The sequence below is a fragment of the Anas acuta genome, chromosome 3 (genome assembly GCF_963932015.1).
Source record: "Anas acuta chromosome 3, bAnaAcu1.1, whole genome shotgun sequence".
Classification (NCBI taxonomy): domain Eukaryota; kingdom Metazoa; phylum Chordata; class Aves; order Anseriformes; family Anatidae; genus Anas; species Anas acuta.
In genome coordinates this window covers 85,290,480-85,306,459 of record NC_088981.1, presented here as the reverse complement: position 1 = coordinate 85,306,459, position 15,980 = coordinate 85,290,480, and the positions used below count along the sequence as shown (strand labels likewise).

The 15,980-nt window shown below is 35.5% G+C and overlaps 1 protein-coding gene across 6 annotated transcripts in view; it reads left to right on the top strand.

Moving 5' to 3' along the window:
• MYO6 (myosin VI) overlaps positions 1-15,980 on the top strand; it is a 109,112-nt gene that overhangs the window by 78,488 nt on the left and 14,644 nt on the right. For 4 of the 6 annotated variants that reach the window (XM_068678137.1, XM_068678136.1, XM_068678134.1 and 1 more), the window contains 10 exons: positions 1,294-1,424; positions 1,502-1,579; positions 2,507-2,636; positions 3,469-3,559; positions 4,898-5,048; positions 6,344-6,552; positions 6,936-7,014; positions 9,385-9,545; positions 12,100-12,129; positions 12,556-12,594. In XM_068678137.1, coding sequence (XP_068534238.1) covers positions 1,294-1,424; positions 1,502-1,579; positions 2,507-2,636; positions 3,469-3,559; positions 4,898-5,048; positions 6,344-6,552; positions 6,936-7,014; positions 9,385-9,545; positions 12,100-12,129; positions 12,556-12,594 — 1,099 coding nt within the window. The remainder of the gene's footprint in view (positions 1-1,293; positions 1,425-1,501; positions 1,580-2,506; positions 2,637-3,468; positions 3,560-4,897; positions 5,049-6,343; positions 6,553-6,935; positions 7,015-9,384; positions 9,546-12,099; positions 12,130-12,555; positions 12,595-15,980) is intronic. The other 2 variants (XM_068678140.1, XM_068678139.1) reach the window with 1 other exon arrangement.

Sequence of the window (15,980 nt, the reverse complement as noted above, 5' to 3'; positions counted from 1 at the left end):
AAATTGTGACGCCATGTTTTCGTTATTCTTGAAATAGGCGCTTTCAGATTTTACATCTTTATTTTAAAGGACAAATACTAGCAGGTTTGCTCATTCCCCACTGAACAGAGCAATGAAAGGCTTCTATGGGAATTACAGCATTGTTATTGTTATTCTTCATAGGGTGTTTATTCACAAAACGACTTCAATATTTATTTTTACTCTTTTCTGTATATTTGTATATTTAGTAGCTTGTGCTTTTTGCTTTTTTTTTTTTTTTTCTCTTTTTGAAGTTGAGATATTTCTATGTTCTGGAACTGATGTTTTAGCAAGCCTACCTGTGTTTCATGTTATGTCACCATTGCAAAACCTTAATAAGGTTTTCTCACAAATCAGAATTCCATTAAGAACATTTAGCCGTGGATTTCTTCAGGTTAATAGCATGTCAGAGAGGCAAAAAAAAAAAAAAAAGAACCTTTTTTGCTACCATAACAATTGCAATGTCTTACAAGCTCACTTTCCATGTGTGCTTACTTAAACTGCAGTAAATGAAGATTAATTTAGTAAAAAAGAAAAGAAGTCATAATAAGCAAAGTTTAAAAGTAGCAGTGAGATGCAATGCTATAAAAGACGTTCTATAAAGACAGAGACCATGAGTTACAGGTAAACTTCTAAGTAAGTCTTTAAGCTTATATGGAAAATATGGTGTTGTAGAATTATGTAAAGCAATGGGCAAAATCTGGCAGAGTCTTGAAGTAATGTTTGAAGTAATTTGAACCTTTTCCTGACTTTGTGTCTGTGCTTCACAGATGCCCTAGTTACAGATAAAATATAGTAACAGCATTACATCTTATCAGCTGATACCTAGTGCTGCAGGAACACAAAATGTTCTAGCGCTGCATTTGCATTTTACCCTGCATCTGTACCACAACTCACAAATATCTTTTGCATGCTAAAAATAAAAGCCTGGCTGGGCGTTGTTTGTTTCTTTCTTTAAAAATGAAGTACAAAATGTCAACTCTTCTAAAAAGAAAGAATGACAAGGAGAAAAAAAAAATGCTCTGCATGACTAGATGTTAGTTTTGTCTCAGATAGGGAGAAGATACAATTTCTTCTCATCTGTTTCGTATTAACTTTTTGGGAATGATCACATGATCAAGAAGTTTTAGAGGCTAAATCAAGCCCCAGCTGAAATTTGTGGTTTGGCCTCTGAACAATGTCTGTGAGGCCTATGCCATAAGTTATCATAAAAATCACTGCTTTATTTGCATTTTGCTGATTCTACCTTTTGTGCATGTGTTTCTGTGAATTTAGGAATGGTGTCTGTTCTGGACTTGATGCAAGGTGGTTTCCCTTCGCGAGCTTCATTTCATGAACTGTATAACATGTACAAGAAATACTTGCCTGAAAAATTGGCACGACTGGATCCTAGACTCTTCTGTAAGGTAAGAGAGAAAATGTATTATTGTTGTTTTATTTTGAAGGGGGAAAAATATCAACCTAACTGTTTTCTGTGTTTCAGGCACTGTTTAAAGCTTTGGGACTGAATGAAGTTGATTACAAATTTGGATTAACCAAGGTGTTTTTCAGACCCGGCAAGGTAATGTTTCTTGAACTACATGAATATGAATCATAGAATAAGTTGGGTTGAAAGGTCCCTTTGAAAGAGCTTTGTTCAACACCCTGTTGAAAATGTGACCAACTTCAATAAGGTTGCCCAGGGTTTTTCATAAGCACTGTTCATAATCTGTGGGGAAAAAAAAAATCAACGCTCTGACATTGATAAAATTGATTTCATAGTATTGTTGCTAATGCTGCTGTATTCCTGAAGCAATAATCGTGTTCCACAAATTGCCCAGATGTTGCACCAGTCACTTAAGACTATTTTGTTGAATATTAAGAAGAGCAAGTCAGAGCAAATAAATAAATATTTTCTACTAAACTCTAGTTGAAGCTGAAATCTCTTTCTATGATTCTGAGCATTGCTGCTGCTATGCAGAGAAAGAAGTAGGGAGCTGTTGTGACTAGGAAGGAAAATTATTCTAGTCATTGAAAACATATAATTATTAAAAAATAGAAGTGCAGGATTTTCAGAAAGGATTTCTTTTAATTGGATTTCTTACAGGAAGATTAAAATTTAAGAAGAGTTTTCAGTTTTTTTTTTCCCCTAGATACAGAATTAGAGGTGTCATGAAATTGCAGAAGATCAGAGTGAGTATTCAGGATGTGGAGAAACAAATAATTCTTAAAAATTTTGGCAATACATTTTCAGTGTTTAATAAATGGTTGGATTATGCAAAATGCTAAGTGTTGCACATCAATTTAAAAATAAAACAGTGGTCATTCTTGTTGTCGTCAAATATCCCAGATGTACATGCTCACTGGAATTAATTGAAAGCCAGTATAATGGTGACATAGTTTACATTAATAATATTTAACTTTTTGTTTTTTACCTCAACGTGCTCTTAAATAGGAATATAGTCTAACACTCTGTTCTCCTCATTTGTAAATCTGGTTTTGCATTTAGTTTGCAGAGTTTGACCAGATAATGAAGTCTGATCCGGAACACTTAGCAGAGCTAGTTAAACGAGTGAATCACTGGCTTATCTGCAGTCGTTGGAAAAAAGTTCAATGGTGTTCACTCTCAGTGATCAAATGTATGTATTTTATGCTTTATTAAATATTTGTTAAAAAATATAGCAAACCAATTATTAGCACCTTGAAATGTGGCCAAGGACACGTATAGCAGATGCTTCCATACTGAACTCCAAGTAATTACTTTCTGGGTTGGTGAAATTTCTTAGGCTTTTGTTAGGGATTTATATGAGGGCTTAAAGCTAAGGTTTGTAAAAGTGGTGGTAGACTGTGTCTCCCTGCCTTCTGTATGTTTGGGTGCTTACCAATGCCTGGGTAAACACCTGCTCAGAACTAGCTAGCAAGCACAAGGATTGTGGGGGAAGAGACAGCAGGAAAAGACAATAGTTCAACTCTCAGCTGACACCATGGAGTTATTTAAACCTGAGAAGTGCCTGCACAGAGGTTCTCTCCAGGTGAAATCTGCATATTTGGAAGCACTGACATGAGAAACAGGGCAGACATCTCCACTCCAGTTATTACTGCTGATAAGCAGATAGGTGCCTGTCACTATCAAAATATTATTTCTAATTGCAAACACTGCCCAGCTTGATGTAGAAACAAAGCAGTGTGGAATAGAGATTCGTGGTGATAGGGGTTTCGATTTTTTTTTTCTTTTTGGTGTGTGTGTGCTGGGTGCTGAATTCTGCCTATTTGTTTTGTGGGGTAGCCTTTAAGCCTAGCACAGGGTTGTGAATATTCTGTCTTTTATATCTTACGTGTTTGTTTTTCAGTGCGGACCTAGCTCTCAATGCATGCTATTTATATACAGTAGCCATCAGGTGTGTGAGAAATATAAAAGTTATGTTAAATTGTTTAAACCATTGAGACTCAGTATCTTTTGTGTGTTTACAGTGAAAAATAAGATAAAATACAGAGCCAGTGCCTGCATCAAAATACAAAAGACTATTCGTATGTGGCTTTGCAAGAGAAAACACAAACCACGGTAAGAGGATATTCCTTTCTTGAAGAAAATGGATATTTCTATAATACTTTCTTGTGAATGTAAAGAGATGCACAATCCTGAATTAAATGTATCTGCAGTCACTGAAGCGTGCTAAATATGATTGAAAGGTATGATTTGAGAGGTACCATATTTTACCTCTCTTTCCTAAGGATGAATAGCCTGAAAAATACTATGGTCTAAATTACATATAAGAAAGACTTTTTTTTTCTTCTTCTTAATGATGAGGATGGTGAGGCCCTGGTACAGGCTGCCCAGAGAACCTGTGGATGCCCCATCCCTGGAGGTGTTCAAGGCCAGGCTGGATGGGGCTTTGAGCAACCTGGTCTTGGTGGGCAGGTGGGGAGGGGATGTAGAATTGGGTGGGCTTTGGAGGTCCCTTCCAACTCCAACTGTTCTGTGATTCTATAAATCTGAGCATTTCCAAAGAGGTTTGTTAGTCTCTTTGTTCATAAAATCCTTCAGTGATAGCTTAGGTATTAGGCATTCTTAGTTATGTCTCTAACTGCAATTTAAGCTCAATAATTTTTGTCCTTTACTCATTCACACCTTCCATTATAGGCCCCCTTTCTTCTGTAGCTTAATAATTATTTGTTCTGTCTGTCTTGCCTCTTCTAGAAATCAAGTAATGTCACTAGGTTTACTCTGATTGCATGGAATATTGATGGAAAAGCCACACACACACACATATATAAGAATATACATATATTTATTTTACATCCTTTTGATAGCTATGTTTCATTGTGGTCCTTGATGTTTTTGATTTCAGTGATTTCTTTTTAGGAAGACTGTCTGCAGCACTGTAATTTGTGTGCATGGCCTTCAGTATTGGTTCTTTAAGAAGCTGCAGGTTTTCCTGGACTCCTTTTGTTTTCTCCCAGATTTCTTTTTTTTCCTGTGGGGTCTAATGATCGGATTCCATATTGTATAGTTAAGTTTTACCTGATTCAGACCTGTGATTGATCTTTCAATGTCACATCTCGAATTTATCACTCCAGTCAAAATCTTCAGGTGGTGGTGATTCTAATGATTTGTTACTGAGACAAAAGCATTGATTATCAAAATAAAAATCCATTTATCCATTTTAAGTCACCATATGCTCAGAGACCTGGTCACTGATGATTGGTATTAACAGTGTTTGTTAGTAAAAGGCTGTTCAATTAGTTCATGTTGATAATTTTTGAATTTCAAAAAGATGGTGAGATTTATCTGAGGGCATAGTTTGTCTCCCCTGTCTACCTCTGTAATGTGAATGGTAGCTATAGTTTTAGATATGTCACCTTCTAAAAATAGCTCAAATAAAATGTCTTAAATTCACAGCATTGATGGTCTGATAAAGGTGCGTACACTGAAAAAAAGACTTGATAAGTTCAATGAAGTAGTAAGTGCTCTGAAGGAGGGAAAAGCAGAAACAAGCAAGCAGATCAAGGAGCTGGAATATTCTATTGATGCTTCGATGAACAAAATTAAGGTATGAGAGAAACAGTTTCTTTCTACTGGAATCTTTTAAAGCCTTAATCTAAAGTAGAAGGTCAAAGTATTTTCTTTTTTATAGGAAAACATTTAAATATAGAAGTCTCATTTTTCAGAGACACCGCTTACATCCTGTTCAAAATTATTTGTGAATGTAGCTGAAGTAAATCTGGATTTTGGAATTATTATCTGTGTTTCAAAATCGGCACTAGAGAGTTTAAAGCAAAAATGTGTCTTGATCTTGTGAGATGGGTGTTGCTAGTCAGTTGCTTGTTGCTTTTATTATTAATCAGGGCTGAAACTTACAAGCATTTATCACAGAATGAGGAGATTGATATTCCAGTTATGAAGGGTTTTTTTAAGACCTGGTCATGAAGGAAATCAGTTGTTGAACTTGTATCAAGGCTTATAGTTCTTAGTCTCTTACAAGAAAAGCACACAGACAAAATGAAAATTCACCGGAATTTATCAGTGTTAGGAAAAAAATGTTGAGTTCTGTGTTTCATACCATGTTAATAGCCTTCTAAATGTCCTGTATTAAGATTTTGTTGTTTAAAATCACTGTTGGAGAAGTAACAGAGTTAGCCTGTCAACCTATACTTCTTTTTTTTCCTAATAAAAATTATACAACTTGATTCTCATCACGATACATCCTTATAAAAGGTTAGGAGAGACCCCATGTCACAGTTTTAGTGGTATACCTCATTGTAAATTGTAAAATTCAAATTAATTAAATCATCGCTATCAACGAAATTTGAAAACACATAGTGAAGGCAATTGCATTATTTTTTTTTAACACATTATTTGCTACTGATGCCTTTTTTAATGTTACTTACAATGTGCTCCATATTAAGACGTATAAGATTGTGTGGTGGCCTAAAAGGCACAGCTGTAAATAACCACTATAAGAGCTAAGAACATGACACAAAATGCACCTACTTGGCTCTCAGTTTTCATCTTAGGATGGTAAGCATTAATTTCTGTTGCATAACTGTGGAGCTTCAGAATTGAAGGCATGTTTTAAAGGAAAATCATGTCTAGTTTCAGTGATAAAATGGAGACTACTTCCTACAGTTATATAAGAGAGAGGAGAATAAAGGATCCAGAGGATTATAGGAAGGAAGGAAGGCAAGTTCAAGCTCCCCAGTTCTGGAGTGTAATTTAATATAAGTAGAATTTAATTACAGCACTCAGTGCTTTCAGTTCTCAAATAAATTTTTCAAATATACATTTTTAAAAAGTGAATTACAAGTGTAAAGGAATATTAACCCCTCTTGTTATATCATTTTGCAGACCACAATGATGACTAGAGAACAGATCATGAAAGAATATGATGCTCTAGTTAGAAGCTCAGAGCAGCTTCTGAGTGCGCTGCAAAAGAAGAAACAGCAAGAAGAGGAAGCAGAGAGGCTACGACGCATCCAAGAGGAAATGGAAAAAGAACGAAAAAGACGTGAAGAGGAAGAGCAGCGCCGAAGGAAGGAAGAAGAAGAAAGGCGTCTGTGAGTGTCAGACAAGTTGCTGGTTTTAGAATGAGAAGAAAATAGGGAAGGCACTTTAATGAGGTTACTTTTAATAAGTGCTTAAAGAGAGTCACTTGGATTGTACTTGCAGTGTGCTATCCACTGTTAAAATACTTCTTTTTCCCTGATGACAATTTCTAATTTAGATGTAATCAGAACAGGCGATGAAAGATATTTTATGATTCAGCTGGCAATAAAGATGGATTTAGAAAGGCCCTTGACTTTACATACAGGACCTTGTCATGAGGACTATACAGACTCTTGGATTACCACTTAATTTTATGGAGCCCAATTTCATATCTCTTGTTCGCTTGCTTTGCAATAACTAAAAATTTTAATTTCCTCTTCCTCTTTTGTAATAGGAAATCTGAGATTGAGGCAAAGAGAAAACAGGAAGAGGAAGAAAGGAAAAAGAGGGAAGAGGAAGAAAAGCGTATTCAGGTAATGTTTTAGCTGTTTTCTTGTTGTTGTTGTTTGTTTTGTTTTTGTTGTTTTTAAAATCTTTTTCACAGTGTAGGACCTCCATGCTGTCTAATGGCTTATAAATGAGTCTTAAAATTATACAGCAGTATTACATTAGGCACCCTTAATATTATCTGTCTAGAATTACTGCTATTATTGAATTACAACTACAAAAGGAGGAAAAGATGCATAAGGTAATCTGAGTTTTCAGGTAGGAAGGAATGTGCATGTGAATGAGAGGCATAAAGAAGCTTCTGCTGAAGCTGCAGAGATTTTTGGATTAAGAATGTATATTTTATCTGAGACAAAAGACAGAAAGGACCAAAAAAGGTAATATTTAAAAGTATTAATATTTCTAAAAATTCTTCTGATAGTGTTTGTAACTGAATGGGAATAGAGAGCAGAATGAGATGCCAGATTTTTTTAGCTTCTTGCAGTTTTAATAATGAAGAAAGATGCTGGGCTCAAAGGGCTGTGATTAGCAGCTCAGTGTCTAGCTGGAGGCCTATTGTTTGGGCTGTACCCCTGGCATAAATATGCACTTAATAATAAAATATAATTATACACTTCTCTGTGTGTAGAAGTACCTGCTTGGGGAAGTGTAAAGCAGACAAGACAGAAGCAGACTCTTCTCATTGTTATCCAGAGAAAGTACAAGAAGTAGTGGCAAGTTTGGGGCACTTTTTTTTTTTTTCTGGAAAAGTCATATGCAGACTCAGGCCATGTCAAGTATCAGCTTCCTTGTAAACATTTTCAGAATACTGGTAATATTGAGAGGCTACAAGTACCCCTCTTAACTACAACTGTGTAGAATACATGCAGTTCAAACTCTGCTCCTTCTCCATCTGCCTTGATTTTTGACGCCTCTTACTGATTCCACCATGAGCTCCCTGAATTGCGTCAGGACCCAGATCTTGTTTTCCTGTTTTCTCGGAGATTCTCTGTGTCCTGGGTAGAGAGGAGTCTCAGAAAGAATAAGCTTCCCTTTAGGGGCTGTTGCCATAAGCACAAGGCAGCGTGCTTGTCTGTCTCTGATTACAGACTTCTAAAGTCCCCTCTGTGATTAATCAGAAACAGATTTTTCCTTTTCTATATTTTGTTATCCTTAGAGTTAGTCTAACACTGATTTTCCTCATTGTTTTTGCATGCCCTTTTCTATCACCTCACCATTATTAATGATAAGCAAGCACCTGACACTAATGCCAAGATTAGAGCCTAACTGATGAAAAATAGATCTTTCCAGTGTTGTTGTCTATCACTTGTACTAGAGTAGTAAGCAATTCTGGCTTACAGAAGTTAAATGTAAAAAGAGTAAGCTGCTCTTTGACTAGTCTCTGAATCATTGCTTGGATACCACCATTGCAGGTATGCCTAGTGTTCTGGGAGAAGCTGGTAGGAAAAGTTTCCATTCAGGGACAGTTTAAATATATTAAATAGTGTCCACTCAGGAAGTGAACTGGACGCTTGACAGAAGGTTTTAAAACATAGTCTGCCAGGACTGGGAGCATCTCTAGAGATGGTATTTATTTGTGTTTCTGGGATGTGAACATCTGCAGTGCAGACTGTAATTTACACTTTCACTTAAAAACACTTGCTGCATTTGGATACAAGGCAAGATACATAATCCAGTAGGGCACTTTTTTCTTTTATGTAGTTAATTATTTGTTATCTGTTTTTCTGGTGGTAGCCCCCGTCAGCTAATCTGCAATGGAATTCAAAGGAAAAAGTCACTGGTGTTGCACTCTGGTGCAAATTCATGATGATGAGTGGGAAGTGACTTTGTCTCCAGTGTTGGCTTTTGGACACCAAGAAAGGCACTGCTAAGAGTTTGCATGTATGACTTGCAGAGGTTTGAACTGAATGGTCACATTTTACTTACTATGTTTGCAAGTCTCGTTGTTAAATAATGATGGTAAGCTGGAATTGCAGCTTTGTTCTGCAGAGGCATTATATTTGGATTATTTTTCTGTTGCAGTAAGTAGGAATTTTGAAATGTATTTAAATTCAAACCCAGAGCAGGTTCACAGAAGATTTCAGTGTTCATCTTCACCCCCTTTCAAAATACACAACAAAGCTAAGTACGAAGCAGTGCCTTTTGTAAAATCTTGTAATGCTAAGTGCAGAATATCAAGGGAGTATCGTGTTAGTGTTGTGGAGAATAATCATATTGCTCTGTGTCATCAGAGTTTTAATGAAGTTAGACAAAATTTAAGTCTATATTTCATAATAAAATAGATTTTAAAAAGCTATAAATATTTGTGTATTTTTTGCTAATTTTTGCTAATGTACTATTTTGTTTTTTATAGATTAAAGCTAAATGCATTTTTTACACATATATTTGTGATGCAGGCTGAAATTGAGGCTCAGCTAGCTAGAGAACGAGAAGAGGAAACCCAGCACCAGGCAGTTCTTGAACAGGAACGTCGCGATCGTGAACTTGCAATGAGAATTGCCCAGACTGGAGCAGAACTCAGCACTGAAGAGACAAAGTTTGATGTAGGATTGTGCAGGTACAGACTTAAAAGCTTAAATTTCTCTCTTTTGTTTCTCTCACCCCTTTGTGAAAACTAAACTCTTGTTTGTTTTATGTATTTTTCTATTAATTAAATAGTATCTTCATTTTATGTCTTGCTACATCAGTAATTTAGTAGGTGTTTATGAATATGACTGCAGTTCTCTTGTCTGAGTTCTGGCAAGGATGGCAACCATTTTAAGTTATGATTTTTATGACTGGCTTAAAGTAGGGAATGGAATTTCTTCAGTGGTAAGTAGTAATAAAATGTACCCTTTTTTATATACTTTATGGTTCCAATAGTGTATTATGAATTCATTTGTTTTATTTTGCTTTGTTTTGTTTGAACAAAAAGACCTCTTTGAAGGCAGAAATCAGTTCTTTCTGTGTCCTGACAGATAATTTTTTTTTTAGAATTAATTATATGGGGCCAGTACCGTAAGTGTATACGAACTTAGATAGCCATCAAAGGATTATTCCTTTGGTCGGCAGAAGGAAGACCTTGGGAAAGAACCTTAGGAAGAACTTGGGAAAGCACCGAGATGTTGTTTTTGTAATATAAGTCCTATCATGTGCTTGCTTAACCTTGGGCAGGGAGGGAGTAACAAAGTGCAGGTAGGCTGTATTCTGTCGCTAGGAAGTTGCCATGGTATTGTGCTATCTTGGGATGGGTATAAAAGAGCACAAGTAGAGGTAAGAGAAGGTTTTTTGCTTCACTTGCAACTTGCATCGGAGTCCGTACATTCATTGCCACAGAAGTAATGTATTTAACACAGATGGGTTTGAAAATCAAATGTCTTAAACTTTTGTTGTCTTTGCATTTTTTGTTGTTTTGTAGAAGTGCCTGCTTTTGCTGTACAGATCCACACTGCCTGCAAAGCAGGAGCTCTCTTTTCCTCTAAAGAAATTTTATAGCCAGCGAATGTTCACATAGTTGGTGTATTTTCTGTGTGGGTTTGTTTCTTCCCTAGAAAGTATCTTTAAGATGTGCTTTCTATGTAGTTCTCCGAAAGAGCTAACATAAAAAGATATATTTGAGTGACATCTCAGCAATTACCAGTTCATTAAAAATAGGTGTTTTTTCTTTCTTTTACTAGAAGCAGTTCTAATTTCAGATTACCCAGTTCAGATAAGAACAAGACAGAGACAATACTTAGCAAAGCTTTGGTACCCAGTCAGGGTACTTTCTAAAGGATCTGTCCATTAACCAGGATTGGCTTTCTTTTTCTTTATCAAGAACACAGCAGTATTAGGATAAGTTATGGTGAGAATTTGGCATAAATGTCCAATAAAAGTAGTACTTACTGGTCAAATTGTATGCAGGACATGATCATGTCACTGGCCTAGTGATGTGAGTATTCATTACATATTTGTTGTTGAAAGAAGACTGTGTAGGAAAATCTCAAGTGTTTCTGTGGAATTTCAAGCTCCCAGATGTGTTCTCTTTACTACTCTGATTTCATATACTTTTAGTAGCTCTGTGCCTGCGTGCCATAGCTAGGTAACTTCTTTTGTCATGTACAATATTAATCTGTAGACACTTCAACTCAGATTAGTGTGTTTTTGTCCTCAGTTTTTATACAATTGCTATTGTATAGGCTCAGATGTGATTTTAATATGCTCAATTGAACATCCAAATTAATTGCTTCACAGACAGTATTCTGGATATTTTCTTGCTTTTCCTGTTTGTATTTTGGTGCAATATAGTACTTTGAAGGTAAACCCAAAGTCGTGTAGCGTCACCTGGCAAATTTCCCTCAAAGATGGAAGAAGGGAGGGATTAGACAAGACGTGGTCAGAGAACTCAATAACTTTCCCATGTTAGTGAAGCTCAGTGTTTCCTGCTGCTCACAGTTGGTCCTGGTCTTTTTCTTGTGAAGTCCAGAAATGGATGGTAACGTAACCATCCTGATAGGTATAACTGCAAGTTTCTCTCTGCTGCGTACTGGTCAGAGAATGAAGACTCTTCTGAATGATTAGAAAGTACAGAATGGTCTGAACAAATTAACACAGCAATGTAAATCCTTTCTTAAACAGATAAGATTTAAATCTAGAAGAAAATAGTAGAGACTTTTCTGCCCAAATGAGATTTCTTCTTAGCCTTGTAAGAACAATCCAAGTTCTAATTTGTAGCATATTTGATACTGGCGCTTTTGTAGGGATATGTGTGTGTCTTCACTATGGCATTTAGATGCAGTGTCTTTTAACAGCTTGCGTAAAGAAGCTATCTGTGCTGTTCCTAGAGAAGCTAAATGAACGAGGACTTTTGTTACTTCTTGTGATGGGCTTATCCAAGCACAAAACATATCAGTAACATGTCTCTAAATCTTTGATTTGGAAAGATTTTTTAATGGAAAAGTAGGAGTTTTCAAGATTTCACTTCTATTTTTTTCTGAATTAACTTAATTTCTTAAAACAGTAGTTTAAAAAAAAGAGATAACAAATTATTGCAGAGGAAGAAATGTTAATATGACCTACCTTTTCCTGCTTCAGATTATTAGAAAGATAACTAAACAAATAGTCTACCTAACGTAAATATCTTCTGTTTACAGAGCCAATGGAACAGAGCCTCGAATTTCTGAGTATGACACTTTTTTCTGTTTGAGTACTCTAATAGACAAAATGTAATATTAATCAATTCAAAGGAAATTTATTCTATCCTCTTATTTACTAATACCCCATCTGTAAATGTGAAATCAATTTATAATATACCCTTAAGTCTAATAAATTAATATCCTAATATATCTAATAATATCTATTTAAAGATGGTTATAATTAGTGTAAAATTTTTCATATATGATCAGTTTTTCACTGCCTTATATGATTAATTTAGTCTTAACAAAGAATCATGTTGATATACATTTTGGGACGGATACTTTTAAAAAATCAGTAGCTGTTTATTTTCTGTACTTTAATTTGTACTTGATTGGCAAGAGACTATCACAGTTAGAAAGGCTGTTTTGATTTTAATGTATTTGTTTTATGCTTACATACCAATTTTTTTGTAGGAAACAAATGGCCAATGAAATGTCAGAAATATTGTCTAGGTAGGTGAGACAACAATATTGAAGGAATCAATCATTTCCTGTAAAGAAATCACACATGAAATCGGTTGGGGAAAAAAAGGCAGGGGGAGGGTCTTTGTTTTTAAGTGCTAAGCAAATAAGTAAATGATCTATTTCAGATAAATTTCATTTTTCAACACCTTTTTCATTACCTGTCATCATCTGATTTTACAGGAAATATTTTTTTGCTGTTTTAATTACATAAAAACCAGTAAGAACAGTTTCTCTACGTTGGTATTTTGTGTAATTTTGATAGATAACATTCTTTGAGGTTTCTCCTCTTTTCACCATTCTTATGATGAAAAGTGGGGCTCCACATCTGTGGAAGAAGAATTTCTACAAATTCAAGAGAGTTAATTTAAATAATTTATGTTAATATAACTGTTTGTTTAATAAGGATATATTTCACTTTTCATTCACTGTTTCCATTCAAATAAAAAGTTTTGAAAATTGCTTTGTTTAAAAGCATGTAAAAAAACAACTCAAGGCATGTAAACAAAATTTTCTTCTGAGATTGCTTGTGTGAAATAATGAAAGATTTTGTGTACAATGCAGAAGTAAGGGAGAAGCAGGGTTAGATCTGAATACAATACTACTGTAACAGTCTCATAGTTGTTAGAATATATTTTCTGTTGAAAGAAATGTTATAGTGTCCTCCATACCAGTGAGTAATTAGGTGTTTGGGTGCCACCTGAAGACAAAGACAACATTTTGACATTCATTGTCTGAAGTTTCACATCAGAAGTTAAACTGTTTGAAGTTTTTAAAAGCAAATCTTGTAAAACACAGCACTCTGCTGTGCAGTCCGAACATGGCTGGTGTTACATGATTGATGTCTAGTTACAGCATTGATAATTGTGAACACACCTGTTGCCTAAATTTGTTACTTGCAAAGGAATTTTAAAAATAGAAGTAAACAATGCTGCTTATAATTGTTAGTCTGTGAATCTAGATGGCCAGATTATACTACGTATATTGACAAAGTTCCAATGACAATGGCCAAGTCTTAATATGCAAAACCCACAAAACTTTGACTAAAATCAGAAGTTGTTCTGGTTGAATTTAAAATGCAGTACTTCTTCCTACGTGCTTGTTTGACAATTTTTTTTTCACTATTCATATACTTGAAACTTTCAACTTGAGACCTTTTTGGTTGGTTTGTTTTCTTTTTTTTTTTTTTGTTTGTTTTTTTTTTTGTTTGTTTTTTATTATGTCTGAAAATACTGTTTATGATGCAGAGCATTGCCAAATTGAGTGGTGAAGAGTGACTGTCAAGGATGATACTTCTCAGAGTAGCACTGTAATGGAACAGCTAAGCTGTTCAATTGGATTAGCATTCTTGAAGATTACTACTTTAACCAGAGGTGTTATGGCCTCGTTCTGCTGCTCTAAACTATGTAGCGAACTCTTAGAGTGGTAGGTGGTGTTGCTAAATAAGGAAAATCCTCCGGATTTGTCAAATTAAAGTTCAGCAAGGTTAGACACCAGATAGCGGAACTTACATTTAGTAGCAATCCTTCAACGTCCTACTGGCATTCTATTGATAACAATGTTAAAATTAATATTTTGAATTGAATTCTCCATTTCATGATATAGATACATTTTTATACTTACCATCAAAAAAAATGGGCAAGCACCGAGATGTTGTTTTTGTAATATAAGTCCTACCATGTGCTTGCTTAACCTTGGGCAGGGAGGGAGTAACAAAGTGCAGGTAGGCTGCGTTCTGTCGCTAGGAAGTTGCCATGGTATTGTGCTATCTTGGGATGGGTAAAAAAGAGCAGAAGTAGAGGTAGGAGAAGATTTTTTGCTTCACTTGCAACTTGCATCGGAGTCCGTACATTCATTGCCACAGAAGTAATGTATTTAACACAGATGGGTTTGAAAATCAAATGTTTTAAACTTTTGTTGTTTTGTAGAAGTGCCTGCTTTTGCTGTACAGATCCACACTGCCTGCAAAGCAGGAGCTCTCTTTTCCTCTAAAGAAATTTTATAGCCAGCGAATGTTCACATAGTTGGTGTATTTTCTGTGTGGGTTTGTTTCTTCCCTAGAAAGTATCTTTAAGATGTGCTTTCTATGTAGTTCTCCGAAAGAGCTAACATAAAAAGATATATTTGAGTGACATCTCAGCAATTACCAGTTCATTCAAAATAGGTGTTTTTTCTTTCTTTTACTAGGAACAGTTCTATTTTCAGATTACCCAGTTCAGATTAGAACAAGACAGAGACAATACTTAGCAAAGCTTTGGTACCCCGTCAGGGTGCTTTCTAAAGGATCTGTCCATTAACCAGGATTGGCTTTCTTTTTCTTTATCAAGAACACAGCAGTATTAGGATAAGTTATGGTGAGAATTTGGCATAAATGTCCAATAAAAGTAGTACTTACTGGTCAAATTGTATGCAGGACATGATCATGTCACTGGCCTAGTGATGTGAGTATTCATTACATATTTGTTGTTGAAAGAAGACTGTGTAGGAAAATCTCAAGTGTTTCTGTGGAATTTCAAGCTCCCAGATGTGTTCTCTTTACTACTCTGATTTCATATACTTTTAGTAGCTCTGTGCCTGCGTGCCATAGCTAGGTAACTTTTTTGTCATGTACAATATTAATCTGTAGACACTTCAACTCAGATTAGTGTGTTTTTGTCCTCAGTTTTTATACAATTGCTATTGTATAGGCTCAGATGTGATTTTAATATGCTCATTGAACATCCAAATTAATTGCTTCACAGACAGTATTCTGGATATTTTCTTGCTTTCCCTGTTTGTATTTTGGTGCAATATAGTACTTTGAAGGTAAACCCAAAGTCGTGTAGCGTCACCTGGCAAATTTCCCTCAAAGATGGAAGAAGGGAGGGATTAGACAAGACGTGGTCAGAGAACTCAATAACTTTCCCATGTTAGTGAAGCTCAGTGTTTTCTGCTGCTCACAGTTGGTCCTGGTCTTTTTCTTGTGAAGTCCAGAAATGGATGGTAACGTAACCATCCTGATAGGTATAACTGCAAGTTTCTCTCTGCTGCGTACTGGTCAGAGAATGAAGACTCTTCTGAATGATTAGAAAGTACAGAATGGTCTGAACAAATTAACACAGCAATGTAAATCCTTTCTTAAACAGATAAGATTTAAATCTAGAAGAAAATAGTAGAGACTTTTCTGCCCAAATGAGATTTCTTCTTAGCCTTGTAAGAACAATCCAAGTTCTAATTTGTAGCATATTTGATACTGGCGCTTTTGTAGGGATATGTGTGTGTCTTCACTATGGCATTTAGATGCAGTGTCTTTTAACAGCTTGCGTAAAGAAGCTATCTGTGCTGTTCCTAGAGAAGCTAAATGAACGAGGACTTTTGTTACTTCTTGTGATGGGCTT